This window comes from Aspergillus uvarum, assembly GCF_003184745.1.
Source record: "Aspergillus uvarum CBS 121591 unplaced genomic scaffold BO82scaffold_39, whole genome shotgun sequence".
In the NCBI taxonomy this organism is placed as follows: domain Eukaryota; kingdom Fungi; phylum Ascomycota; class Eurotiomycetes; order Eurotiales; family Aspergillaceae; genus Aspergillus; species Aspergillus uvarum.
Genome location: NW_020291336.1, coordinates 278356 through 301924, shown reverse-complemented (window position 1 = coordinate 301924; position 23569 = coordinate 278356). Strand labels below are relative to the sequence as shown.

Genomic DNA, 23569 nt, shown 5'->3' with positions numbered 1-23569 from the left:
GGGACAACTCGGAGAAGCGCAAACGGCCAATCGCAGCCTCACGTGGTGGTCCAGCCCTCATTATTATATCAGCCACCAGATAGCGCATAACATCATCCTGAAACTCGAGGAGTAGGCGTTTATAAGCTTTACTATCTATTATATGAAGAACTAGTTGGTAAAGAAAATGATCAACAGGTTTAAAAATGCTTCGAAGGCCAACACGCGTGTAAAGAATTAAGCCAATCGCGCAAACGCTAATCAGGTATCATCTAAACCATAGAGTTCATCAATATAACGAAAAGCAAGCTAGTGCATCTAAGTAGAATGAGGGCCCCTCCCATTACGAACGATCGACAGTAAACGTCCAGCGGAGCTTTGGAGTCGTCTCTCAGACCTCGCGAATTGAAGGTGGCCGAGAGTTGCTTTGAGAATCCTGCGTACTACTGCGTCGGAGACTCAGATTGCCAATGCGCTGCACGAGGTTGCTACCCACTGCATCGACAGCACCCTTTGGCGCCAGTAGAGTAGGTCCTTGCGCGGCCGCCTCTTGTACCCTAAATAGCTTGACTCCAGTGCCATTCCACACTCCAACAGTGCCAGGTGTGGCACCTGACGCGGACCCAACAACCATTTCGCTCGAGAAGATGAATCCCCAGAGCAAAGATTCATACCAACCCATGGAGAGGGCCGACCATTCGAACGAATGGACACGAACGGGCGAGGGTTCTGAGACGATGACCTTAACCATTGGCTCCTCCACAAAAGTAGGAAGGTTTGTGATCAGCGTGCGCGCTTCCGGGCTGGAAGTAGACTGGAAAACTGATTCAGGCACGTGGGGCATGATGGCTGAAATGATGGTGAGGATCGTGTGTAGCGGCAGCTCAGGCAACCAGGATTCAAGCTATGATTTTCCAGTCAGCAAGTAACGTGCTTGACGAAAGGGAGTCTTGCTTACCCAGGTAGCAGTCGGCGTGAATCCACTCGAGGACGCAAGGAAGGCTGCGGACATACTGCTTTGGCTGGTCATGCTGTTCTGTCTGGAGAAGGTGGGCTGTCCGGCTGGCATCTTGCCACGTGCCTTTTCAGACATCCCTCGAAGTTGAAGGGGAACGCTTTCGTCAACGACAGAGGATATTGATTGCCGTCGAGAAGTTGGCACTGATGAAACAGATGAAACATCATGGGCCGGCGATTTCTGCGCCTCACCTTCATCGTCGGAATCATCTCCGCCAATTGCGAAGGGACTATTCTCTTCCGGAATGCGACCCAGCGATGCGCGTGCACTAGAGGGAGCTTGCGTGTCTTCTTCAGTCGGTGAGAGGACAGGGCTTGCAGCAAATTCGTTCCCTCCTGACTTTCGCCGCTCATTTTGGCGTTCTATCTCCTGCTGTCCGCTCTCAAGCGTGAATTCGCGCACAGCCTCGAAGCGTCTGCGATTCTTGAGAATAGAATAAACAAGATATGGGTTGTCTAGGTCGAGTTAGCAAGTCAAACGAGACGAAACGTATGCAAGCTTATCGTACTTGTGAATTGATGCTCGAGAATAGAATTGATCGACTCAAGCACGGATGCTAAAAGGACGTGGTTCGTCTCGTTAGCGAGAAGGAAGCTGGGTGCCGACATTGAAGAAAATAACTGCAGCAACTTTGAGCAGGACGCGGGAGACAGATGTTCAACGTGTGCGGCGATGTTGTTGATGATTGCCAGAAGCGCGGGATAGACAGCCGTCAATTGTCCTTTGCTGGCAGTGATCAAAGTATGGATAGACTATACCGCTGTCAGTCTCGAATGTGCGAATATGGACGAGAAGCGACATACTGTGATCAGGAAGTCTGCATATGAACCCTTGAAGCCTGGAATCCGGATACTTTGCGGAAGGGTTTCTTGAGCTTCAAACTTGAGGTTCAAACTCTTGCCAAAATTGGGCTCCACACTCATTGTCTGCAGAATGAAGATGCACATCCTAACCACACCCTGCTTAGAGGGGTCGGATTTGTACACTATGGCATAGAACAGACATAGGATAATGAAATCGTGGGAGCGGTTCGAATCGATGATGAACGACCTGAAGCGTTTGTTGCACTGCAAGGCCTCCCAGAACAGGATAAGCATCTCGGGTGCCCATTTTACAGACTTTTGACTCCCAGGAAGATATGAGTTGGTGACTTGCATCTGCACATTGAGCTGTCAGCAACATACGTACTGCAAGGCAAATGTAAGCTTACTGGCTGATTCAGGATTCGGGTCATGCCATCCACGAGAAATTGAAAGTCTTGCGGTCTATGCAGCCTGCCAAAATAATGGCGATAGTAGTTCTTCGGAGGGGCCCCGCGGCCGTCCTCGGGCACGGGATATAGAAGGAGCACCAGAAGAAGCTGCAAACAGTAGATGACCAAAATTTGTTTCGGATCTTTCCACACAACATGATCATACGGTACTCTCCAAGAGGCAGGGTTGTATTTAATCGCCTATACACCAATCCAAGTCAGACACAGGCCCGTTTCTTAGTAGATACCAAATGACATACCGTGTTTAGTAACGAGCACAGCAGAGTCAAGACTGCCTGCTTGTCCGGGCAAGTTGTGATGTACGTGATCGCCCTCACACCTTGCACGGGAAGTAGATCTCAAGCGCAAGTCAGCATGAAGCCAGCGTCAGATGTGACGGCCAAGACTCACTTGAAGGCATGTACATCGCTTTCCCGGTTAGAGTGAGCAGTAGCCGTAGGACCTCGCAGCGGTTACTTTCCAGCTCCTTGGTCGACCCCATTGAAGTATTGCATCCCACTCCACTTTGCCAGATCGACCAGGACACTTTAGTTTTTGCAGATGACAGCTTCGGGATCGTAAAGTTGGTATAGAATAGCAGATCGAGGAGGGTGTCGATCAGCTCCTCAGCGAGTGGCTTCGCATCTTCCAACTCAGCAGCCCGCGGCGAGGCCGAATCCCGCTCTTCTGCCTGTGCTTCATCGAACAGCACTTCTGGAGCCACCTGCGCCTCCCGGGTCTTCTTCTTGCGACGGGCCCAGAAGAACTTCTCCTCCCATTCCTCCAGATGCTCTGCCTCGTAGATGTATGGGAGTAGACGGGTGAGGATGCGGATACAGTTGAGCGCATCGCGGTCGGGCGCAAGCTCCGGGTCTGGGAAGGAGGGATGGTTTTTCAAAACAGTGAGGCGCGAAGTGACGGAGAGTAGGAGGGTCTCGAAGTTCGATAAGGCATGATCGCGCGTGCGCCGGATGTCAGCCGGGGTGAACAGGCTGAAGACATCCTCCGTCGACTCTGGGAGCTCCCAGAACTGATGCCAGATGTGTGAGTTTAGACATCAACCAGCCCTCAAAAAGCCTCAGGGAGCAGAGATACATACCCTGGTCCAGTAGGGATCGTCCGCAGCAATGTCCTTCTCCTCAGACAGACGGAAGATGCCCTGCTTGAAGACTAACTTTGACTCGGAAGCTCCCATCGTGAAGCCACCATGAAGGTTACAAGCCTAGCAACCTCATGCAGTTGAGTGATATAGTCGGGAAGAGTAATGTTTGGTGCGAAAATGATTCTTTCAAGAGAATTGCTTTGGGACGTAAGCCCAGTAATCCGATGCCGCGTGTGAATGGACTTGGTGGCATGTTGGCGTTCGGTCTTGGGTCATTGCCTTGGAAGCGGGTACGACTAGGCCCGCGGAGACCCGACGATCAATCTATCATCAATCAGCCATCAATAACCCGGGGTGTCCTTTCTACCTATCTCTGTCTACTTCTACTGGCTATAGTCTGCCAAAATTGCAATAGCTCTTCTAAGTGAAATAGTATTTGAATCTAACATACAAAATGCAGCATCCCTATGCTGATAACGGATGCACCCCGCTAGTAATAGCGAACAAAGAGATAAGAAAGGAAAATTCATAAGTTTACATCACCTCCCCTGCCTGCTTCACCTCCACCCCTTGCCCCATCCGCCATCGACGGGCTTTAATAACTGCTATTGCTTGCTGACAGTCGCCGACTTCTCTCGTACAACCACTTGTTGCTCAGGCCTAAGTTCACACGCTTACCCCCTACAGGGGATGGACTGGCGGGTCCAAGGCTCGACATGGTTGACAATGACATAGAAGACATGGTTGACATGGTCGATTCTTTGAAAGACGCAGTAGAGTCTTTAAAGGACGCGGTAGAATCCTTGAAGGTCATGGTCGAGTCTCTGTAAGGCGAGTACGATGTACTCCGACCGAGCGACGATGAAGATCCGAAGCTCGGTCTCCGTCCGCTTTCTTTGCTGCTGCTGTTGACCAATTTCTGGAACAGCGGACTAGGTGAAGGGGAGAAGGCAGGTCCCGAGGATACTCTGCGACCGGAGGCGCCAGCACTTGCCGACAGCGGAGATCCAGATCTACTTGCTGGGCTCGCGCCACGGGATGCAGAGAGACGATATTTAGGCGGAGTAACATAGGATGTACCGGGAGTCAGTGGGGGAGTAGCAGTGGGGTCCAGCCCAAGAAGCGAGCGTTGGGTGGGGGTCAGAGGGATGTCGGAAAGGTCGTCCTTCGGTCCAAATAGAGGATACAGCGCAACGAGGATGTTGAGAACAAAGATCACGCGCAAAATGAGGAGGGAAAGGTCAGGATAGGTAGAAAATTGGGTGATATGTTGAAGCCAAAGACAACTGTAGACACCATGTCAGAAATGTCCCCGAAGCCTACCAGGTATCAGCACGTCACGACTGCACAACTTACTACGACTTGATAATATCCCCAAACACACAGGTAGCGAACAAAGCGGCGCCATTCCACACTAGCTTGTTGATGTTGCGATCTCCAAATGTCCCAGCATTCTGTCGACGAACCACCTCATCCAAGTGAGGGTGGCGCCATTTCCCGGGCGTCTGGCTCTGATCGGGGACTGGTACGATGGTAGATGCAGCTGTTGCAGCTTTGGGGGTCGAGGGAGGGGCTGAGGACGCCATTGGGAAATACCACGATGAGATGAAGTGGCGGGTATGAATGAAACTGTCAAGGAATGAGCACAACCGCATACTCTAGTAGGGGGGTGAGGGGAAACTGACTTACCGAAAGGAATAGGGAAATTGGTCGTTGGGACTTACCTGGATATCAATTGCGCACGGGGGAGGGAGCTGTATCACATGGGATGGTTGTTATAATCTCCGATCAAAGCCTACGACAAGAGTCCAGACAGGACCATAGTCGCAAGGAAGTACGGAGTAGCAGAAAAGCCCCTGGGATGAAAGAGGAAGAGGAGGGGAGAGGAGGGGAGGGGAGGTGCAGTTGGAGATGCAGGGCGATTGATTGTTTTGGGTGATCGGAGCACCGGCTTTCGACACCAAGTCAGGAATCACAATGGGCAACCACAAGCGCCATTGCCGCCGCGGCGAAGTTTTCTATCGGACTTACTTGACCGCCCGCCCGACCCTCGCCCACACGCGCCCGCTGCCGTTCCCCACACCTGGCATCATCATAGGGTAGTCAGCCTACCAGTGGTCCAGTATAATAAGGTAGCCTTACTACGTAAGGAACGCAGGCAGCTGTCAGCTCACCATCAACCACACTTCCCGTCTTAACAGTTCGCATCTCACCTCAACCTTCAATTCTCTCTTTAATACTTGCACCTGGCATATGTACACCCAATACTGAGAGAGATCAAACCTCAGAATGGACTCCGAGCCGTCCATCGTCGCCAAACTAGACGCCCTCGTGGCGGAGCTACTGGCCGATTGGAACATAACCTCGACTGTGATTGCAGGTGGTATTGTTGCCTTCCTCATCTATTCATTCGTCACATCGCAAGATTCAGATATACATCCCTTCCTCCTCGCCCGGCAATCGAGCGCATTCCCCGTCCGGCACCCAGGCCAATCTGCTCCGTATAGAAGTCTCGAGACCCCGCATGGCTTTCCTCTGCGCACGGGACTGAACGTCAAGGACCCCGGGGCTCCCAAATGGACCAGTGGCCGGAAAGGTGACTTGCGTGATGTCTGGAAGACTGCTGTCCGCGGGTCGGTGGAGGAGAACGGAGCTGTGACCGGCAAGCAGGGCAAGATCTATACCGTGCTGGGAAAGAAGGCGATTGAACACTCCTTGGATCAAGTCACTCAGGAAATTAATGTCATCGGGACCCGCCTACGGGATTCCAAGGTAAAGACCGTGGCAGTCTGTTTGACGGATTCGATTGAGCTCCTGGCTGCTATCTTCGGTTTGGCCTCCGCTTTCCCGACCCTGCCATGGATGTATCGCTGACAGCGCTGTAGCTGGAGCCTTCTATGACTTCAAAGTTGTCATCATTCCCCACAATTTGAAAGCGGAGATTTTGTCGGAGTTGCTGCAGAAGTCGCAAGCGGATGCCTTGATCGCCGAAGCTGGATCTCTCGACTTGTCATTCGTTGCCAAGGATAACAAACAACTGTCGCAAGTGATTTGGGTCGCCAAGCTCGGAAGCCGACACATGGACTGGAATGATGTGCCCCAGGACGTGAAGGGGACGTTGGAAGTCACTGTTTGGCATGAGCTGGTGGAAGAGAAGAAAGAGCTGGCCTGGCTTGAAGTACCTGACTATGATCCAAGCACACCGACTCCTTCTGTGACCACTGTCTGGCCGTCCAAGTCCTCTCAAGGCGACTTCATTGAGTACCAGCCGGAGGTAAGATCCTCTCGCATCTGTCAATAGTCACTGTCTGGTGGCTAACTACAAGGGGTAGAACTTGGCCTCAGGAATCGCCGGCTTGTTATACTCTCTCCCCCGTCAACAGCGTTTCGGCCCCAACGACGTGGTTCTCTCCATCGACTCCTTTTCTCGATCGTACCCCCTGTGCCAGATCATGGCTGCGCTGTTTGCCAATGCTTCTGTCGCCGTCAACTCCGTCGCCGGCGAAAGCGTGGACTTTGCTCTTGCGACTGTAGGAGTATCTCCAACAGTCATTGTTGCATCGTCTCGCACCATGTCCGATTACCACACCAAATTCATGAAGCCTCACTCCGGGCCCGTGTCTTCCCTCGCGCGTTGGATCCAGGTGCGAAGTCTGGACGCTGGATATATGCCGTCCCACGGGCTACTGAGCCAGCTTGCCAACGTTGGGCCCATGGCCGAGCTCTCTCTTGACAAACTGCGTCTTCTGTGCATCTCCCACCGGTTTGACGCCGATCCCGAGGTTCGCCTGGACTTCGAGCAACTGACGGACCTGCGTCTCTTCACGGGTGCGCGTATCGTGTATGCTTTGACTGGACCCGGAATTGCCGGTGCCGTGTCGCAGACCAACGTCTTCGACTACAGACGCTTTGAGGGCGCCAGCCACTTTGGTGCCCCTCTCAGCAGCGTCGAGGTTGTTCTAACGGGTTTGTCGGAGGATTCTGAGAAGGAAGAGGGTCAGGTAAGCGCAGCCAAACTCCATGCCCTTCTTATTACCGCGTGTAGCTTACGCACTCCCCAGATTTCTGTAGCCGGCCCTTCGGTCGTCTCCGGCAAGACAGTGCTACCCGTGCAAGCTCGCTTGCGCGATGACAACACGTTGGAGCTCTGCGCCTGAATTACCTGCCAAGCGAAGGATGAGCGTTCTTGCGTTATGAATTGAGGACTTCGTCTCTATATGCATTGCACTTCCCCACCATCCCCTGTGTACTTTGTGTTCCATCCTGCACAAGCGACAGAATGATTCTTGCACCGGCATCGTGATGAACGCCTCTGAATCTTATGAGTATAGCCTAGGCTTTCGTATGTCGATGAACTGAAGAAAGGGATATGCATCTATTTTCGAATACAAGATATAGCTCCGAGCGGTTCTCCGAAAAGATCATGGTAATGTACAAAAAAAGAGAAAAAAGGCATAGACAGACTGGCGGCAAATTAGACAAAAACGATCATGGCTTTAGATATCAATTGACTAAGGCCGTGACCTGCTGGGAGCCCCGTCCGGGCTTTTTCCGGGACAACGTTGGGGCAGCATTCTTCTGGATCTTAATCCACTGCCGCAGGGCCTGCTCGTGTTTTTGGAAAGCCTTCAAGGTTGTGGCTTTGAGGGGCAACTTCTGAGCCAGCTTGATGGCGTGGAAGATGGGGACGTTCTGCTCCAGCAGCAATTCGACCTTCTGGTAGTTTCGGTACTCTTTCTTCTGGATCTGCTCGGCCGTCTGGACGGGGGACTCGGACGAAGCCTCGCCCGCGACCGGCTTGGTTTGCTCCGGTACCTTGATCTGGGGCGGGTTCATATCCAAGTGAAAGCTGTGCTCCAAGCTGGCCAGCAGACGGTCGCTGTAGGCGCAGACGAGGCCGTCGGCGTCCTTGCCGCCGAACTTGTCGAGGGCGCGGGCGGCGCTGAGCTCGAGCAGCACGGCGATGACGGCGGGGCGGCGGCGGGCGTCCTGGCTCAGGAGGCGGTTGGCGTGGCGGGGCAGCGACATGACGTCCACGAACTCCTCGCCGAGCGACAGCAGGCGGTCGAGCTCGGGGCCCTTGAAGCCCTCGGCCTGGGCGCGCAGGTGCAGCTCGAAGAAGATCTTCTCGCCCAGCTGCGCCTCGCGCAGCGAAAACCCGGTGGTCTTAGCCTTGGCGGCCTCCAGGATGGCGAGCATCGCGTTGTGGCGGCCCGCGCGCCGCACCACCATCTCCAGGTTCAGCTTGCGGTGCACCTGGTGCAGCGCCGTCAGGAACGCCGGTAGCACCTTCCAGTCCTCCGCCGACCGCATGCGGCGGATCACCGCGTTGGCCTCCGCGTTGCGCGGCTGCGCCGTGAACTCCTTCGGCCGCAGCTGGTACTCCTCTGTCTCGCTGATCGCCACCGTCACTGGGTGCTCGTCCAGGGTGCCCTGGTGCTTCTTCCGGTAGATCAGGAGCTTCTGCTGCTCCGTCAGGTTGAGCGGGATGAAGACCTCATCGCGGAACTTGTTGAGGCCGGGCTTCAGCTTCTGGGGCGCGCGCTTGAAGGTGGGCACTGGACCGAGGATGGTGATAAGGTTAGCTTTGGGGCTACTTTCGTAGGTAGGGTTTCTCTTGTCATCGGGGCGTTTGGGTTGTTGCAATACCTTTAGTGAGATACGTGCGCTTCTGTGAGAAGGAACCAACGGCTTGGCCAAGAGAGCTTGCGTTCTGGCAGCGCAATAGCCTGCTGCCCATGGCGAGCTGCGCCATTTCGATATGTGGTGGTGGTGGTGGTGGTGGTGGTGGTGGTGTGAGAGAGCTTATCCGCGAGGAGGAAGACAATTCGGATTTCCAGCAATCTGGAATTGACTCGAACAACGAGATAAATAGACGCACACGTTCCCCCAAAGCCGCTAAGAACAAACTCCGAACTGAGGATTCCAAGGATAAACTGGAAATGCAAAGCAACTCACTCCCTTCCCGATAATCGTGAAAGTCGCGGCGGCGGCGGCAGAAAATCTCCCGCATTGAACCAATGGCGGACTACCCAAACAGGCAAAGGGCGGAAATTCTGCCGGTCCGAATTCCTCTTTCTCTCTCTCAATTCAGCATCAAGTTGTTTCCCGCTGCCTCTCGCTCTCTCTACCAATTTCGACCCAGCAAACGGAACGCTGCAAGTTCCGCACATCTCGCCATGGCGAACTCCTCCTCGATCCTGCAGCAGCTGGGCTGCTTCCGGTCGCTTCTCACCAAGCCCCGGGTGTCGGGAGTCACCACCACCGGCCGCCGCATGCTCACGACCGTCTGGTCCGCCAAACCGGCCCCGATCCCCTTCCCCAAGGAATTGCCCGAACAATTCCACGATCAAATACCGAAGCGCTTCCGATTGAATCTCGGTACGTCTTCTGCCTAACACCCACGTACCACAAATCTCCCCTGGCTGGCTAGCTGGCTAGCTAGCTAGCTAGCAGGCGGGGCAAACACATCCCAAAAACCCCCAATGCTAACAACCAACAAACAGCCCCCAAGAAAATGAAGATCTACCCGCCACCCCCGCAGCCCAAGTGCAAGGACCCGATCGACTTCATCGCGCAGACGCAACTCAAGAAGCTGGACCCTTCGGGCAAGCGCCGCGAGCTCTTCGACTACCGGCGGCACGCCCGCAGCGTCAAGCCCGGCGACATCATCCGCGTGACGTTCAAGAACGGCGACCCGTTCGCCGGCGTGGTGCTGAGCATCAAGTTGCGCGGCGCCGACACCTCCGTGCTGATGCGCAACCAGCTGACGCGCGTCGGCGTCGAGATGTCCGTCAAGGTGTTTTCCCCGAACGTCGAGAGCGTGGAGATCGTGCAGCGCACGCAGAAGCGGAAGCGCAGAGCTCGCTTGTATTACCTCAGGTGCGTTACCACCCCCGCCCCCATCCGGGTCTCCCTCAGGGAGACGGGAGGCTTGTCGTGTGGAGTTTGGTTTTTTGCGTATGCTAATTCGATTTTCTTTGCGCGGCACAACAGACAGCCTAGACATGATATGGGCAGTGTGGAGAATCTGGTCGCCAACTACCTCAGACAGAAGAGAGCGCTCACTGGTGCGAAAATGGGCGGCAACCAGAAGCGGTGATTGTTGCGGTTGGAATTGGGGTTGTGACAACGGGCATGGTTTGGGGCGAATGTATTTTTATGTTAACTAGCATGTGTATATTGGATCTTAGGTCCGGGTGTTCGTTTTTTATCTCGTTTCGTGTTTCGGATACAGTTCAAATCAAAAGATCTGGGATTTCCTCTTGGCTTTTCTTTTTTCCTTCGCAGTTTACATGGCAAGTAGTTTGTCTTTGGTTTGGGATGGGGGACTTTGCAGGTGCTCTATTCCACAATACGAAGGATGCATCTACATATTGTTATACATTTCGGATATTGTTGTATGCACTGAGCATATGAGCATACCTAAGGCCCAACGCAGGACTTGCGAAGCACATAACAGCACATTCCATTTTGGACATCCTCTCTGTGTCATCTAGTATATGTACCGAAAACTGGTTTCGTATTAGCAAAGAACAGACTTCGGAGCAAGAGCATCCAAACACAAAAAGGCAGGTCTTCCAGAAGAATGCAGGAAAACACGAAGCGGCAGGACGTACTTCAAATTCTCCCGATCCGTCAAGTCCAAGAAAGCAGTCGAATCAAGATCTCTACCCTCCAAGCCTCCCTCGGTCTGAGACTGGATCCGATCGCGGCGCTGGTTCTCCCAGCGAAGCAGGAAACCTAGGGTCGAGATGAGGACAACCTCGAGCAGGTGGCAGACGATCATGGACCAGATTCCGAGCTCGTAGGTTGGGCTATATCGACAAAAGTTTAGATGTGAGTTGAGGATTGCTTAATGATCGAGTGCTTGCTGCACAGAGCGGGCTTACGCTTGGTTTGTCTTGTAGAAGAACGGGCCTGCGATGTTGCCGGTGCAGTAGCCCAGGAATAGCACGGCGTTGGTGACGACTTTCTTTGTGTGGCCTGTCCAAGTCCATCAGCTATAGACTTATCTTTGAAGAGTCTTGTAGGCTGGGAGGTGGCAAGCACTGAACGCACCTGCTGTATTCGCGATCTGCATGCTGAGAACCAAGACAAATGCTGCATTGTACGGTCCGGTCAAATAGTAACAGATCAAGCGACCGACTTTCTGATCCTGGGGCACAAAGCGAAGACCAAATGCTCCGGCTATGTTGGGCAATAGAAAGATAACAATGAACAGGCAGCGTCTGTTCTCGAACCGGTCATTGAGATAGACACAGGTCAGAATCGACAAGGCAATCAAGACTCCGTAGGGAATCTAAGAAGTGAGAAACATGAATCCTTCTCTAAAAAATTGGAGTATGCATACCTGCATGAGGGTTGTCACAAGAGTAGAGAACCCAAATCCTTTGATGATGAGTGTTCCAAAGTTGGAGATTCCACCGTTGGGTATGTTGCCTGCGCAAATGGCATTAATCAGTTAGGGTTGAGACGGTAGAGGTTCTGACACCTTACAGACTAAGCCCAAGGCGAAGAAGAAATATAGTTTGTAGTCTAGGAAGGCTTCGCGAATCTGGTGCAGTTTGATGTGCTTGTTCTCAACACCAGTCTGGTTCTCTCGAAGCCGTTCGACTGCAATACGACGCTCTCGTTTGCTAAGCAGAGGCGCCGTCACTGGCGAGTCAGGAAGCAAGAAGAACATCACTATACCCCAAGTGGAACAAAGACAGCCACTAGAATGCATGTATCCGGTCAGCATATGCAATGTTCCGCCCAGCAATGATCAGCTTTAGCCTTCTCTTACATGACAATGAACTCGTACTTCCACGAAGGAAGTGCTCCTCTGATATGCCCTATCCCATAACCCAGGAGGCCACCCAATGCGATTCCAAGGCCGTTGGCCGTATACCAGAGCCCAATTCGTACCGGCTGCTCTCGTCTCGTATACCACATGCTCGTTATAAGCATAAAAGCTGGGTCAGCGCAAGCTTCGGCCGCGCCTCCCAAGGCTCGTAAGACAGCAAGAGTGGCGAAATTATGACAAGCGGCTTGAATGATGAGAAAGACTCCCCTTGATCGAAGCATTAGCTGTGAGCCGCATCGGTAAGGTTAATGACGTGGAGGTTGGCTTACCACATGAATATGTTCGCACCAAGATATTTTCCTGCGCAAGAAGATCAGTTCTTTGTTCCGGCTGAGGGCTATGTGCCGTCTTACCTATAGGTAAGCGTTGCATGAGGAAATTGGTCGGCTTGCCCGACATTAGCATGAGCCATCGAAGTTCTGGGGAGGTCCAGACTCACAAAGGCCCATGCGAGGAATCCGAAGTAGAATACACTCGACAGCCAACTGTATTGTGTGCCATGGAGATTCAAATCCTCCTGGATCCCAAAGATCGCCGCATAACTAAGGGTGGTCTGTACGCCACGCCAGTGAGCAACCAGTAATCTCCGATGCAGGAAGCAGAATCGGGGGTTGCGCACCTTATCGATATAGAAGAATGCATAACAAACGGCCAGGTAAGGCAAAATCATCAAGTCGATCTTCCGAAGCAATTTCCTTGCCTCCAAGGGGTCAATCTCTTGATGGAGGACATCTGGGTCGTTGAAGAGAGCCATGGCAGTGTCCCCATCCGGCCGCGTTCCAGGCTTCCACCCTGGCTGGAAGTGATTCGCATCATGCGTATCTGAAGGTAGATCGGCGATGTTCTCTGCATGGACGGAACTGGGTTCGGTCTGGGCTTTATTGCCCATGTTTGATTTCGGAGTGTGTTGTTGCTCCGTAGGTTGAAAAGAGCCTGGAAGTAACAGCTGAGGTGTGACGCACGAAGAGAAAGAGATACTTGGGCACCTTTAAGAGGCTTAGTGAATGAAGTCTCAGGCCATGCCTAGAGCTATAGTGAGCTCTATTTCCGGCCTCGCAAACCTTGCTCAGAACCTGATACCTTGGTGATTGGACGGTCGTTCATCGAACGTGGGGGTATCAGTTTTGTCAGTTGTGCGGAGAAATGTGTTCTTCAGCCTGTCATCCAATCCGCACAGAGGTAGTGCATCATCCATGAGCATTAACTTTATACCTCGGTCATGCTCCGTCTGGAGGTTTCCTGGGTAGCCATCCACAGCATGGCTTTGATACGTGGGATATAGATCTCGGAGTAAAGCCGAGCATGACATGATGATGTGAGGTAGCTACCGGACACGAGACAGGCAGCTGATTTGAGGAGGAGAAGAACAATGCTGTGTGCTGGGATCCTCGAGATGGTGGATGAAGTAGCAATGCGGGGAAGTGGAGAAGAGCAACCCCGCGTGGGGGTGGGCGGAATATGGGGTAATTTCATCTCGCCTCCTGCCTCGGCCTCGAAGTATAAGTAAGCTACGTTGGAAGCATGCTAGCATACCACAGGACCGCTTCAAATATTTGTTTTCTTTATCATCAGAATGCCCTGCGCTGTATTCTGGCTTCCTGTGGGTAGCCGACATACGAAGTCCGGCTTTATTACTTCCTACAGATTATTCATTTTCCAGTGTAGAAGCTGCTATGCCTAAAGCTCAAGACTCATGCTAGGGAATCATGATAGGTGCTCGAGAGAGGAGCTTTGGACTGACAAGCCATTCGAGGTTACGGCTCACAACCTGGGATTCCCTCTTTTGCTTGAACAATCCTTACGCTTCTGGTCAAGTCAACAAGATAGAGCATATGAGTACAGTGACAAGGCGGCCATATTGCTACATCGAATGTGTTAGTGACCCTTAACATTCATAGAGGATTGCGCTGGTCAGAAAGAGGGTTGGAATCGTAATAGAGTTCTTTCGAGGAGGTGGAGACGGAAGGAAGTAAACACACCAGCAACATCCAAAGTCTTGCTGCCCGACGGTGATTGATTCACCGTCAAATTGCCTTGACCTTGCAGCCTGAGTCTGATGATTGTGTCTTCCAATCCAGTATAAGAGGAAGTCTGGTAAGAAGCAGACAACTCTCCGTCGCCACCACACATGGCAAGCTAAGCCCGGTCCGAATGGGTATGCAGATCCACGGAGGAACCCCGTGCCTGTATACAGCCACAATTTTCGGGATATAAATTGAGGAGTCAAACTCTAAATAGACTGTCCCAGCCTTAATCTAGGCAGATCCTCCGCAGGTAGAGCCCGAAGTTGGCTCCGCGACCTGGGAACCTATCTATGAGTATATAAGCTAGGAGAACGGTACTGATCGCCAAGTGCGGGCTCAGCTATCTTGAGCTCCCTTGGGGACTAGCACGGTATTGGCTATCTGCAGTGATTAGCTTTGTTGAATCACTAGGTGTTGATCGAGCCACGATGCACAGCATGGGGGGGGGGGGGGGGTAACCCATGTTTTCTGCAGTTCGATATGCTACATTGATGCATATCCCTCGTGGGAGGCGCTTGAAATGACTCGTTGGTATTCGCGCATCTGACCCAGGTTGTTCGTGGATCAGATACTCTGCGCTAGGCTCCTTCATCAGAAAGCAGGGTCACGAGTGATACATTCCCAGTTTCGTGCTCAGTCGACGCTGGCCGGAGCATCGGTACGCGGAGTCTGCAGTACGGATGGAGCAGCCGCAAATGGCGATGACCTTGAGCGGTGCGAGGTAAATGCGAGCCCAGTATACCACATCATAGATAACCAAAGCATGTGTGGTTCATGTTAAGCTTGCAGACCATGATGTCCAGGAGTCAGGTAATGAGGCACAAGTCGAGCTGCTGAATAAGGAGGGGTATTTATGAACTACCGTGTTCTGGAATGAATAAATTGAAAGACTTAGTGGAGCTAGATGAACAACCCCGGGCAGAGGTGTATACTGTCATGCTACTCCGTAGCTTTGGTTCAATTGAGGTGTCATGGCAGCTTCAGAGCGAATTCTGACAATGACTCGGGATCGTGGTACGCGCAATTTGTTTCTGAAACGAGAGGAAACACAGTGTTGAAACACGATTGTGACATCTCAGAATTGAAACACGGTACTTTTTGACGAATTTGCGAATCACGATAGGAAGGTTCGTCCCGATCAATGGGATGAAATGAGTCCCAATCCCTGCCATCTCTCAATCCTGTATCGATGGTGCAGATTGTAAAGGGGGGGGGGGGGGGGCGATAAGTAACCCCGGGCCTTACCCCCCCACCGTTTGAGCATAAGACGGCCAAGTCCGCCCGCCCCCAGCGTAAGCGCCCTGAAGGGAATTGCCTACTGCACCGTCAGCCTAAGCCCCTTCTCCCCCTCCCGCCTAGCGGCATGCATTCCGGAGCTCTGCCGTCCGCTCGCTCCCTTCAATACCCGAGGGTCAAACAACGGTTGACTCGATCACTGGTCACACACCGACTTTCGTCGTTATGAGCACCAACCATCCCATCCATCTATCTGCAAGACTAGAACGACTACTACTGTACCCCGGTTGCAGGTTTGCATTTGGTGTGCGGGTGGAGTAAATTACAATTGGCCCAAGGCGCCGTCATGGGCCTGCAGATCGAAAGAATAGGTGATGATGGGATTCTCACATGCTCCAGCAAACCACCCGCGACGACTCCTCCCCGGAGTCACGATATATTGAGGGGGGGAAGAAGAAGAGTTCAGGGACTCAGGTCTGTCTGAGAGTCTTCAGTAAAGAATTGATCCCGCTCCTTCGCCGTGCTTGATCGCGCCTAGTCCAGTGCGATTTATTTTCGAGGTAGGGATTAGGGATCCGTCTCGCCTCGTTCCGGCCCATTGGCTGAGTGTCGGAGTATTGCTGCATTAGTTCCGCCACTAGCCAGACATGGTCGTTTTGATATGGACATCCAAGCAACAGGGTACTTGTGTCTCTCAGCCGTCACTTCGGAGGACTTACCTTGCGAGGCTCTTTTCTAGACTATAGGACAAGTAGTATCTTGCGTTTGAATGAAGTGTTTGCGCCATTGACTCCGGCAATGGGGAGACAAGAAGGCCGGTGTGCTTGACAGCCGAAGAACCATAAAGGACTTTGCAACCCACCCCTGTTATGCCGACACAATCCATATCAGTCTGAGCCATGTGAATAGATTATAGGGTGATCATCATTGCTTTATGACAGATTGAAGACCTTGCACCGAAACTGAGACTTCATTCGATGTCTCAATCAATGTTGATTCGAAGACAGAACACCCTTAAGTGCAAATGGCCCATGAGTTATAAGTGCCTATATAGTATGTACTCAGTGCATACCCGATCGAGGATCAAACGAGATTGACAACCCATTATTGCGGAGCACAATGCACTGGCAGCCAACGACCGCATTATTCCCAACCCAGAATCACGACCACAGCAGGCTTAATGGCAGTTGGTTTCGATTGACTAGGTTCTATCGCAGTCTTCCAGAAGACCAAAGTGTTCAACCATGGAACCATTGGTTGTTGACCCAGAAATGTCCTCAAGGTAACAACAAGACGGGCACAGGGCATGTCGTCATGTTCAAAGGGTTGCAGAAGGCCATGAAAACAGAATCCGCCACGCAGATCCGAAGATCTCTGACGTGGGGGGTTTCGGCGATTGGACGAGTTGCCATTTCCTGCGTTCCTTAAAGCTGGGGTTTTTTTAGGGGGGGGGGGGAACAAAAGATTCTTTCCTCCCCGCATTATGCGCGGTTGAACAGGGAAAAGAACTCATATGAGAGGAACGTGCTGGGGGACTATTGAATAAGCTAGGTAAATGGTCGAGACTGTGGTGGTTTCAACGGGGAGGCTAGAAATAACTACGTGGTCCTTGGTGGGAGAGTGGAAGTGGAAGTGGAAAAAGTGTAGCCGTTCGCGATGGATGTTTCCCATGGTGGTGGAATAATGATGAACGCACTGAATCATTATTGGAAAAGAGAGGGGAAAAAAAAGGAAGGGACGGAAGAGCAAAGAACTGAGACCAACCCAATACGTAGCCGGAAAACCCCAGTTACTACTCGACTCCTAGAGGTATCGTCACCAGTCAGCCAGCCCTGGGCAAAGGCAGAATCCCCTGCCCGGGAAGCCGTAGCCAGTTATGGAGTAACTACGGAGTAGGGAAGGTAAAGTGACGTAATGACCAAAATAGGTGTAACTCCCCCCGAGCCCAGTGACTGGGAGCCGCAGCGGCGAGTTCACACGTTCTCTGCCCGTCCGTCCGTCCGTCCCTCTTCCTGTCTGTCTGTCTGTCTGTCTGCGTGGTGCGACCTGCCTCTCTCACACACACACTCTCTCTCTCTGACTAAGACTACAAGCCCATTTGCCTAGTTAACTAAACTATTAATGAATTAGCTACTGCGGGAGAACACCACATTTATATCGTCTTAATTTAAAAAAAAGAAAATAATAATAAAAAAGCATCTGATGGAACTTGCAACACCCTCCCACAAAAAAAAGTCTGCTGGTTAGGTACAGTAGTAGAACATGTACTGTAGAAGGGTTGCTGGTCTGCTTCTCCAAAATAGCATCCGGTCCTTTCCCCTCCGTCCCCCAGGTCATTACATGCACCTTTAAGGGAGGGGAGGGGGGGCCGCATTTCGTAGTTAGGGAGTTAAACACCCACAATTGACCCACTGCTGGCCACTTCTGGATAAGACGAAAAGTGGGTAGACTACCAGACTACCAGTAGTCCCAGTGGCCATCCTCAGAGTGGGACGCCCGCCTTTATAATGTCGACTGACCCTCCATTCCGCTGGGAAAACGTCAACGCTTCGCTTGAAACACATAAGCAAGGAACCAAACTGGGAATCTCTTCCCGGTTCCTTTCCCCTTCCTCATAAATCTGTCTTCCCTCCATCTCCTAAATAATCCATACAACCATCCTATACTATCTCGGACACTACTACCACCGCTACCACCATTATCACCAGTACCACATCTCTCCCCACCCCCCTCAAAATCAACCTCCAGTTATCCCTAGATTAATCGCCGCTCGCCTTAATCACCATGTCTCGAACTAAGGTCCTGCTCGTCGGAGCAGCTGGTGAAACCGGTGGTTCTATTGCGAATGGATTGCTCGAACAGCCCAACTTTGTATGCTGTCCACGTCCATCACCTGCCTTGTTCCTCCGACCCTGGTGCTGATTGCGTGCCTCTCGCCCTTACAGGAAGTCCATGCTCTCGTTCGCCCTCGCTCGGCCCAGAAGCCTGCCATCGTTGCCCTGCAAGAACGGGGTGTTCAGATTCGCAAAGGTGATCTCAAGGGTCCCGAGGAGTCGCTTGCCGATGTTCTCACCGGAATCGATGTCGTCATCAGTTGTGTCGGCCCTTCAGAACAACAGGATCAGATTCCTCTCGCCAAAGCTGCGAAGAATGCCGGTGTACAGCGATTTGTTCCCTGCGGTTTTATCACAGTAGCCCCGCCTGGTGGTATCATGTGGCTGAGAGACGAGGTATGCTGGCTGGCTCATCCGAATCTTACGTTCTCGATTAACCTTCCACGCAGAAAGAGACGGTCTACAACCACATCAAGCAGCTCAGACTACCCTACACCATCATCGATGTCGGGTGGTGGTACCAATTCTCTTACCCCCGCCTTGAGTCTGGTCGCATCGATTATGCCATGACTTCAGCTAATAACGAGATCGTCGCTGACGGAAACTCCCCCATCGCTTTGACGGATTTGCGGGATATCGGTCGCTATGTCGCCAAGATCATCACCGATGACCGGACATTGAACAAAATGGTATTGGCGTACAACGAGGTCAAAACGCAGAACGAGATTTACGATCTATTGGAGGAGATCAGCGAGGAGAAGATCCAAAGGAACTATGTAAGTGGTCTTTAGCACTGCTCGTGCCACAACATCGACTGACGTCATAATCACTCAGATCCCTGAAGAGACCATCTACACCCGAGTGCTCGCAGCCCGCCAATCTAGCGAAACCTACCCATTCGACCCCATCAAGTTCATTCCCAGATATCTCGCCGAATATCAGCTATCCTGGGGTCTACGGGGTGACAACACGCCGGAATATGCCAAATACCTGGGTTATGTGACTTCCAAGGAACTGTACCCCGACTTCACGCCTACCGACTTCAGGGAATACCTGGAAACCGTCGTACGGGGTGCGGCCAAGGGTGTGTATACCGACCGCACCATTTCCAAGGCTCAGCAACGCTTCTTCCCCCGATCGGAGTCCAGCGACTCTCTCTATACTCGGATCTTCCCTCGTACTGAATCGAGCGATTCCCTGTACATGTCTCGATGAAAGACCGCCTCTGTCCCTTGTTAGGAAGAAACACGAGTCGGCGCTAGACGCGCCTCCACCTTCGTGCTGCTTCGATTATGATCGAGTGTACGGTGTTCTTATCACAGTGGATACCACAGCATATGATGGCACCTCTCCCTCCCTTGTTGTTTCTCTTTGCTTTTACCTTCTCATGGGTCTTTTTTTGTTCCTGGGGGTTCTTAGACAGGCGTTCGTGTACCTATTGATGGCTTATGACTGTCTCGAGTGGATGAGTATGATTACGTCACCACCACGTTTATATACCAATGTACTTCGGGGGTTTTCTCCAATCACCCAGTGTCGGTGACAGGTCTCACGGTCACTGGAAAGATATCAAAAATTCATTCTTATTCATCATTCTTTCGTCGGGTCCTACGTAACCAAATCTCCAATGGTGACAACATGGACGGCAAGTGCAAATCATCCCGTCTGAGTCAGGCAACTACACGATTTTTTCTTCCTTCTCAACTCCAACTCAACTTTATGAAACTCACAGAATTCAGGCGCACTCCCAGGACTCGAAATCGGATTTCTCCGGAGGCAACGCATCCGTTCTGTATGGGTGGCGATGGCTCCGGGAAAATGCGACAACGATCGAGATCATGATAGTGTCCCAACAATGAATGAAGGCGACATCCCTTCGATACAGCCTTCCTTCCACTCGCGCATACGGCCTGTTATTCCTGTCTATGCAGCTTTAAGTCCGCGTCAAGTCAATCTACTTGGTGCGCACTCGTCTGCCGAACTTAACCTGTATGTCTTACTTACCTTAGCCATAGCTATTGGAGGAGCGATCAATACTGGCCTCATGATTTGTGCAGGTCGTGCGCTTTCACAGTAAGAACACCAACTTCTTCCATTCCTCACTTCGATACTGACCAGAGAAAACAGGGCTGGGGTAAGTACCTTGAAACCTTGATCGATACACACTAACCGCCAAAGCCTGCTTCTATACTTATTTCCTACACATTTGTCGGGTTCATTGTCTATCTGGTTCTGTGTGCTCTGGGTGAGGTCGCTTCTTGGTCCACAGAACCATCAATGGCCGAGAATGCGTCCCGATTCTGCGATCCGGCGCTTGGGTTCACGTTAGGATGGATGTGAGTCTTCATACCTCATAGAACCTCGCTATTTTGTATGACTTGGTCTAATCAGAACAGTTATTGGTTGAAATTCATGGTTGTGATCCCCAATCAATTCGCAGCAGGAGAACTGCTGATAGCCTACTGGCAAGGTGATGAGAAAGGATATTCAATCTTTTGGATCACGTTCTTTCTCGCGGCAATCATCGTTGCGAACTCGAAATGTAGCCAATATTTCGACCAATACGAGCTTTTCCTGTCCTGCATGAAGATCATTGTGATGTTGGGTCTAGTTTGTCTGTGTGTCGTCCTGGCTTTCGGTGGCGGCCCTGACCATGATAAGAAAGGCTTTCGTTACTGGAGCTATCCAGGTGCGTTTGCTCAGCACTCGAACAAGGAAGCAACGGGCATACTACGTGCGGTCTTCCGAACAGTCCCTTCTGCTACGTTGGCCTATCTCGGAAGTGAGCTCATGGGCATCACTATATTGCGCACGCATAATCCCCGAGAAGCTGCAGGGCAGGCCATTGAGTCCAACTGTTATCGCATCCTGGCCTTCAATATTGTCAATGTGGCTCTATTGGGGATACTGGTTCCCTCTGGCACCCACGTCTTGGCCTTAGGTCAGTCCCCGGACAAGGCCCCGCCGGCCTCAGCTTTTGTGACGATCGCACAGTATACTGGCTGGTCAAAGTTGCCACATATCTTGAACGCCTTTCTACTGGTCTGTGTCATTTCGGCTGCTAGTCAAGCCCTCTATCTGGCGACAAGAACACTATATGAGCTTTCTGTAGATCGACATGCTCCTTCTTTCCTCTGTCGAACCAATGATCGGGGAGTTCCAATATATGCCTTGGGTGTGTGCGCCCTCATAGGATGCACGGCATATCTAAATGCCTTCAGCCGCTCTCAGAAACTCTTCAACAACCATGTCAACCTGGTTTCGATGTTCAGCATACTTACATGGGCCTCCATCCTGTTGGTTCATATCTCATTCGTGCGAGTTCGAAGGGTGCAGAAGATCGCCGACAAGGATCTCATCTTCCGGGCTCCATTCGGGGTGCTCGGCTCCTGGGTCGCCTTGGTGGCATGTATCTTTTTCTCGGTGATTCGAGTATTTGACCTTACAAGTCGCGATGCTTACCCACAGGGGTTTGACTATGTGGCTTTCATCACATCTTATGTGGGGATCCCACTATATGCTATACTTGCCGTGGGATACAAGATTGCTACCAGGAGCCACTCGGTGCAACCTGAGAGTGTTGACATGAGCACCCTCAAGGCTGAACCAAGTTCGTCAAAAGCAGGTTGCACTCTTTCGACGCCGGGACAACCTGATCAAGTCTGTCCTGACTCAGAAGCAGCCCGCATGCGCCGAAGCATAATCTGGTGGGTGCTGTGACTGGGCGGGGGGACTAATTGAATTGGAGAGTGATTGCTCTGCGCTTGGTCGCATGGTCTGTGGGTCGGGAACAGTACAGAACATGCTATAGAAGCTTGCTTACGCGCTAGACCTTCTACTTCCCGTCCAGATATCTGATTCAAAAAAAAAAAAAAAAAAAAAATGGAAAAAAAATGGAAGGAAAAAAAATCAATTCAGTAATTTTCATTTTGCTCGAATCTTTTGTTATAGCACTGACCTGGAGCGTGGCATCAGACTGCCGCATGCTGGTATCTAATTACGGCACTCGAGGGATATGAGGGCAATGTTACTGGTGATACCAAGAAGGTCGCGAAGGGTGGCAGCAGCATGAAAAAGCAAACATACCGAGATTTGTGAGTTTTATATGGATGTCACTGCATAGTCGGAATGACGTGTCGAGGTGACGGCGTCAAGAGGTCTATTTGATTCGCTCAAGAGGGGCAAGTGGAGGGCAAGTGGAGGGGTGGATTGATTGAAGCTGTCAGTCAATCTTTCTTTAGCATCAACCACCCAATTTTCTTGTTTGGTTTGCATCTTCACCCATCAAACCACCTTCTTTTCTTCTTTTCCGCTTTGACATTTCTTCTCTCGATTCTTCTCAAAACGCTATCACCCCTAACGCTAATTTTCCATCAATGCTGGGTTTTACCTCTGATTGATCGGAGGCGAGAGTCGAGGAAGGTGTCTGGCGCTGGTCGCCGACTCGATTGTTTACCATCCACTGGAGAATACTTAACTAATGCGGATGGACGTTACAAACCAGTTGTAGCTGTTTCCAATAAGAATCTAAAGTTGGAGAAATGAGACATCCGATATTAATATCTGCAATAGTCGAAAAGATTGGCTTCTAAGGTAACTATTCTAGAGGTTTAATAGACTTACAGCGCTACTTTTTACTTGGAAGTTGTAGTGCTTTTCCATGTGGTAAACCGTCCAAAATGTCCGGTAGCAGACAGGCGTTGTTTTCAGTTGAGGAAGACTTATGATATCTAAGTGCCAAGACAATACGACTAGCTTCTGCCAGTAACAAATTGTCAATCTGTAGGGAGCACGCAATCATTGCAAAGATGGCCTAAGGAGCAGTAGAGTCCATGGCGAAATTCTCACAGCCCTTGGTGAGGAATCGGCCTACCGTTGCAACGAGAGCCTGAAACAGCAGTTAGCAGGTGAAGTAACAGCAGATAACTCGGAAATTGACCTGAAGTTTAGGCAGCGAGTCCCGGCTAGTAGTGACTCGGGCCAAGTAACGAAGGGATGTCTCGAAAAACTTCCACGCTTCGCCAACGCCTGGCTGAAAAGAGCCGCTCCCATGATACTGGCATTGAGGACTCGAATAGTTGATCAGTCTTAAAACACTTAGGCGCCGGAAGAGGATAAGGTACCGCGTCTATCATCGACCTATTATAGTTGTCAATCATCTCATTTCAAAAGCAAGGCGAGTCAACATACTTTAAGAACAGAAAACTCATCATATAAAGGTGCGCTTTCAGATGGATCTTGAATCAGACGGTCTATGACTAGATTCGTACACAATG

General features: G+C 51.5%; 8 protein-coding genes across 8 annotated transcripts; 4 read left to right on the top strand and 4 right to left on the bottom strand.

The window, feature by feature from the left end:
• Positions 1-118: 118 nt before the first annotated feature.
• BO82DRAFT_355781 (Hid1 family protein) lies at positions 119-3585 on the bottom strand. Its single transcript, XM_025635545.1, has 8 exons — positions 3349-3585; positions 2661-3279; positions 2510-2607; positions 2208-2450; positions 1801-2154; positions 1506-1749; positions 938-1452; positions 119-883 (listed from the first exon to the last, which is right to left on the bottom strand). The coding sequence occupies exons 1-8, from the start codon at positions 3442-3444 to the stop codon at positions 371-373; spliced, it is 2682 nt and encodes an 893-aa protein (XP_025490406.1). The 5' UTR covers positions 3445-3585; the 3' UTR covers positions 119-370.
• A 208-nt stretch (positions 3586-3793) lies between these two features.
• On the bottom strand, positions 3794-5276 carry BO82DRAFT_355780 (NPCC-domain-containing protein). Its single transcript, XM_025635544.1, has 3 exons — positions 5041-5276; positions 4708-4980; positions 3794-4637 (listed from the first exon to the last, which is right to left on the bottom strand). Exons 2-3 carry the CDS (start codon positions 4935-4937, stop codon positions 3947-3949), a joined length of 921 nt encoding a protein of 306 aa, XP_025490405.1. The 5' UTR covers positions 4938-4980; positions 5041-5276; the 3' UTR covers positions 3794-3946.
• Positions 5277-5514: 238 nt separating this feature from the next.
• On the top strand, positions 5515-7843 carry BO82DRAFT_355779 (uncharacterized protein). Its single transcript, XM_025635543.1, has 4 exons — positions 5515-6181; positions 6237-6625; positions 6684-7352; positions 7413-7843. The coding sequence occupies exons 1-4, from the start codon at positions 5641-5643 to the stop codon at positions 7506-7508; spliced, it is 1695 nt and encodes a 564-aa protein (XP_025490404.1). The 5' UTR covers positions 5515-5640; the 3' UTR covers positions 7509-7843.
• On the bottom strand, positions 7554-9314 carry BO82DRAFT_355778 (uncharacterized protein). The gene is made up of 2 exons (XM_025635542.1): positions 9001-9314; positions 7554-8909 (listed from the first exon to the last, which is right to left on the bottom strand). Exons 1-2 carry the CDS (start codon positions 9104-9106, stop codon positions 7855-7857), a joined length of 1161 nt encoding a protein of 386 aa, XP_025490403.1. The 5' UTR covers positions 9107-9314; the 3' UTR covers positions 7554-7854.
• Positions 9315-9448: 134 nt separating this feature from the next.
• BO82DRAFT_338842 (mitochondrial 54S ribosomal protein bL19m) lies at positions 9449-10710 on the top strand. The gene is made up of 3 exons (XM_025633450.1): positions 9449-9732; positions 9858-10233; positions 10348-10710. Exons 1-3 carry the CDS (start codon positions 9531-9533, stop codon positions 10451-10453), a joined length of 684 nt encoding a protein of 227 aa, XP_025490402.1. The 5' UTR covers positions 9449-9530; the 3' UTR covers positions 10454-10710.
• BO82DRAFT_418221 (putative MFS allantoate transporter) lies at positions 10551-13088 on the bottom strand (the record flags this gene model as incomplete). Its single annotated transcript, XM_025640060.1, has 10 exons — positions 10551-11168; positions 11244-11337; positions 11413-11653; positions 11705-11793; positions 11851-12068; positions 12140-12406; positions 12469-12499; positions 12553-12586; positions 12639-12752; positions 12819-13088. 10 exons carry the CDS (start codon positions 13086-13088, stop codon positions 10877-10879), a joined length of 1650 nt encoding a protein of 549 aa, XP_025490401.1. The 3' UTR covers positions 10551-10876.
• A 4837-nt stretch (positions 13089-17925) lies between these two features.
• BO82DRAFT_355774 (aromatic alcohol reductase) lies at positions 17926-19886 on the top strand. The gene is made up of 4 exons (XM_025635541.1): positions 17926-18330; positions 18405-18689; positions 18743-19069; positions 19128-19886. The coding sequence occupies exons 1-4, from the start codon at positions 18244-18246 to the stop codon at positions 19506-19508; spliced, it is 1080 nt and encodes a 359-aa protein (XP_025490400.1). The 5' UTR covers positions 17926-18243; the 3' UTR covers positions 19509-19886.
• A 243-nt stretch (positions 19887-20129) lies between these two features.
• BO82DRAFT_313591 (putative amino acid permease) lies at positions 20130-22116 on the top strand. Its single transcript, XM_025632485.1, has 5 exons — positions 20130-20254; positions 20309-20366; positions 20421-20427; positions 20472-20629; positions 20690-22116. Exons 1-5 carry the CDS (start codon positions 20149-20151, stop codon positions 22011-22013), a joined length of 1653 nt encoding a protein of 550 aa, XP_025490399.1. The 5' UTR covers positions 20130-20148; the 3' UTR covers positions 22014-22116.
• The last annotated feature ends 1453 nt before the right edge of the window (positions 22117-23569 follow it).

Excerpts from the sequence above, each read along its gene's own strand:
- BO82DRAFT_355780 (XM_025635544.1), bottom strand. The coding sequence starts at position 4,937 with ATGGCGTCCTCAGCCCCTCCCTCGACCCCCAAAGCTGCAACAGCTGCA. Across the intron at positions 4,638-4,707 it reads GGGGATATTATCAAGTCGTA|TTGTCTTTGGCTTCAACATA; the intron begins GTAAGTTGTGCA and ends TGGTGTCTACAG.
- BO82DRAFT_355774 (XM_025635541.1), top strand. The coding sequence starts at position 18,244 with ATGTCTCGAACTAAGGTCCTGCTCGTCGGAGCAGCTGGTGAAACCGGT. Across the intron at positions 18,690-18,742 it reads TCATGTGGCTGAGAGACGAG|AAAGAGACGGTCTACAACCA; the intron begins GTATGCTGGCTG and ends CCTTCCACGCAG. Across the intron at positions 19,070-19,127 it reads AGAAGATCCAAAGGAACTAT|ATCCCTGAAGAGACCATCTA; the intron begins GTAAGTGGTCTT and ends ATAATCACTCAG.
- BO82DRAFT_355781 (XM_025635545.1), bottom strand. The coding sequence starts at position 3,444 with ATGGGAGCTTCCGAGTCAAAGTTAGTCTTCAAGCAGGGCATCTTCCGT. Across the intron at positions 1,453-1,505 it reads TCTCGAGCATCAATTCACAA|ACAACCCATATCTTGTTTAT; the intron begins GTACGATAAGCT and ends AACTCGACCTAG. Across the intron at positions 884-937 it reads TCACGCCGACTGCTACCTGG|CTTGAATCCTGGTTGCCTGA; the intron begins GTAAGCAAGACT and ends GGAAAATCATAG.
- BO82DRAFT_355779 (XM_025635543.1), top strand. The coding sequence starts at position 5,641 with ATGGACTCCGAGCCGTCCATCGTCGCCAAACTAGACGCCCTCGTGGCG. Across the intron at positions 6,626-6,683 it reads TCATTGAGTACCAGCCGGAG|AACTTGGCCTCAGGAATCGC; the intron begins GTAAGATCCTCT and ends TACAAGGGGTAG. Across the intron at positions 7,353-7,412 it reads CTGAGAAGGAAGAGGGTCAG|ATTTCTGTAGCCGGCCCTTC; the intron begins GTAAGCGCAGCC and ends CGCACTCCCCAG.
- BO82DRAFT_338842 (XM_025633450.1), top strand. The coding sequence starts at position 9,531 with ATGGCGAACTCCTCCTCGATCCTGCAGCAGCTGGGCTGCTTCCGGTCG. Across the intron at positions 9,733-9,857 it reads GCGCTTCCGATTGAATCTCG|CCCCCAAGAAAATGAAGATC; the intron begins GTACGTCTTCTG and ends ACCAACAAACAG. Across the intron at positions 10,234-10,347 it reads GCTCGCTTGTATTACCTCAG|ACAGCCTAGACATGATATGG; the intron begins GTGCGTTACCAC and ends GCGGCACAACAG.
- BO82DRAFT_313591 (XM_025632485.1), top strand. The coding sequence starts at position 20,149 with ATGAATGAAGGCGACATCCCTTCGATACAGCCTTCCTTCCACTCGCGC. Across the intron at positions 20,255-20,308 it reads GCGTCAAGTCAATCTACTTG|CTATTGGAGGAGCGATCAAT; the intron begins GTGCGCACTCGT and ends CCTTAGCCATAG. Across the intron at positions 20,630-20,689 it reads GGGTTCACGTTAGGATGGAT|TTATTGGTTGAAATTCATGG; the intron begins GTGAGTCTTCAT and ends TAATCAGAACAG.
- BO82DRAFT_355778 (XM_025635542.1), bottom strand. The coding sequence starts at position 9,106 with ATGGCGCAGCTCGCCATGGGCAGCAGGCTATTGCGCTGCCAGAACGCA. Across the intron at positions 8,910-9,000 it reads GCGCACGTATCTCACTAAAG|TGCCCACCTTCAAGCGCGCG; the intron begins GTATTGCAACAA and ends TCCTCGGTCCAG.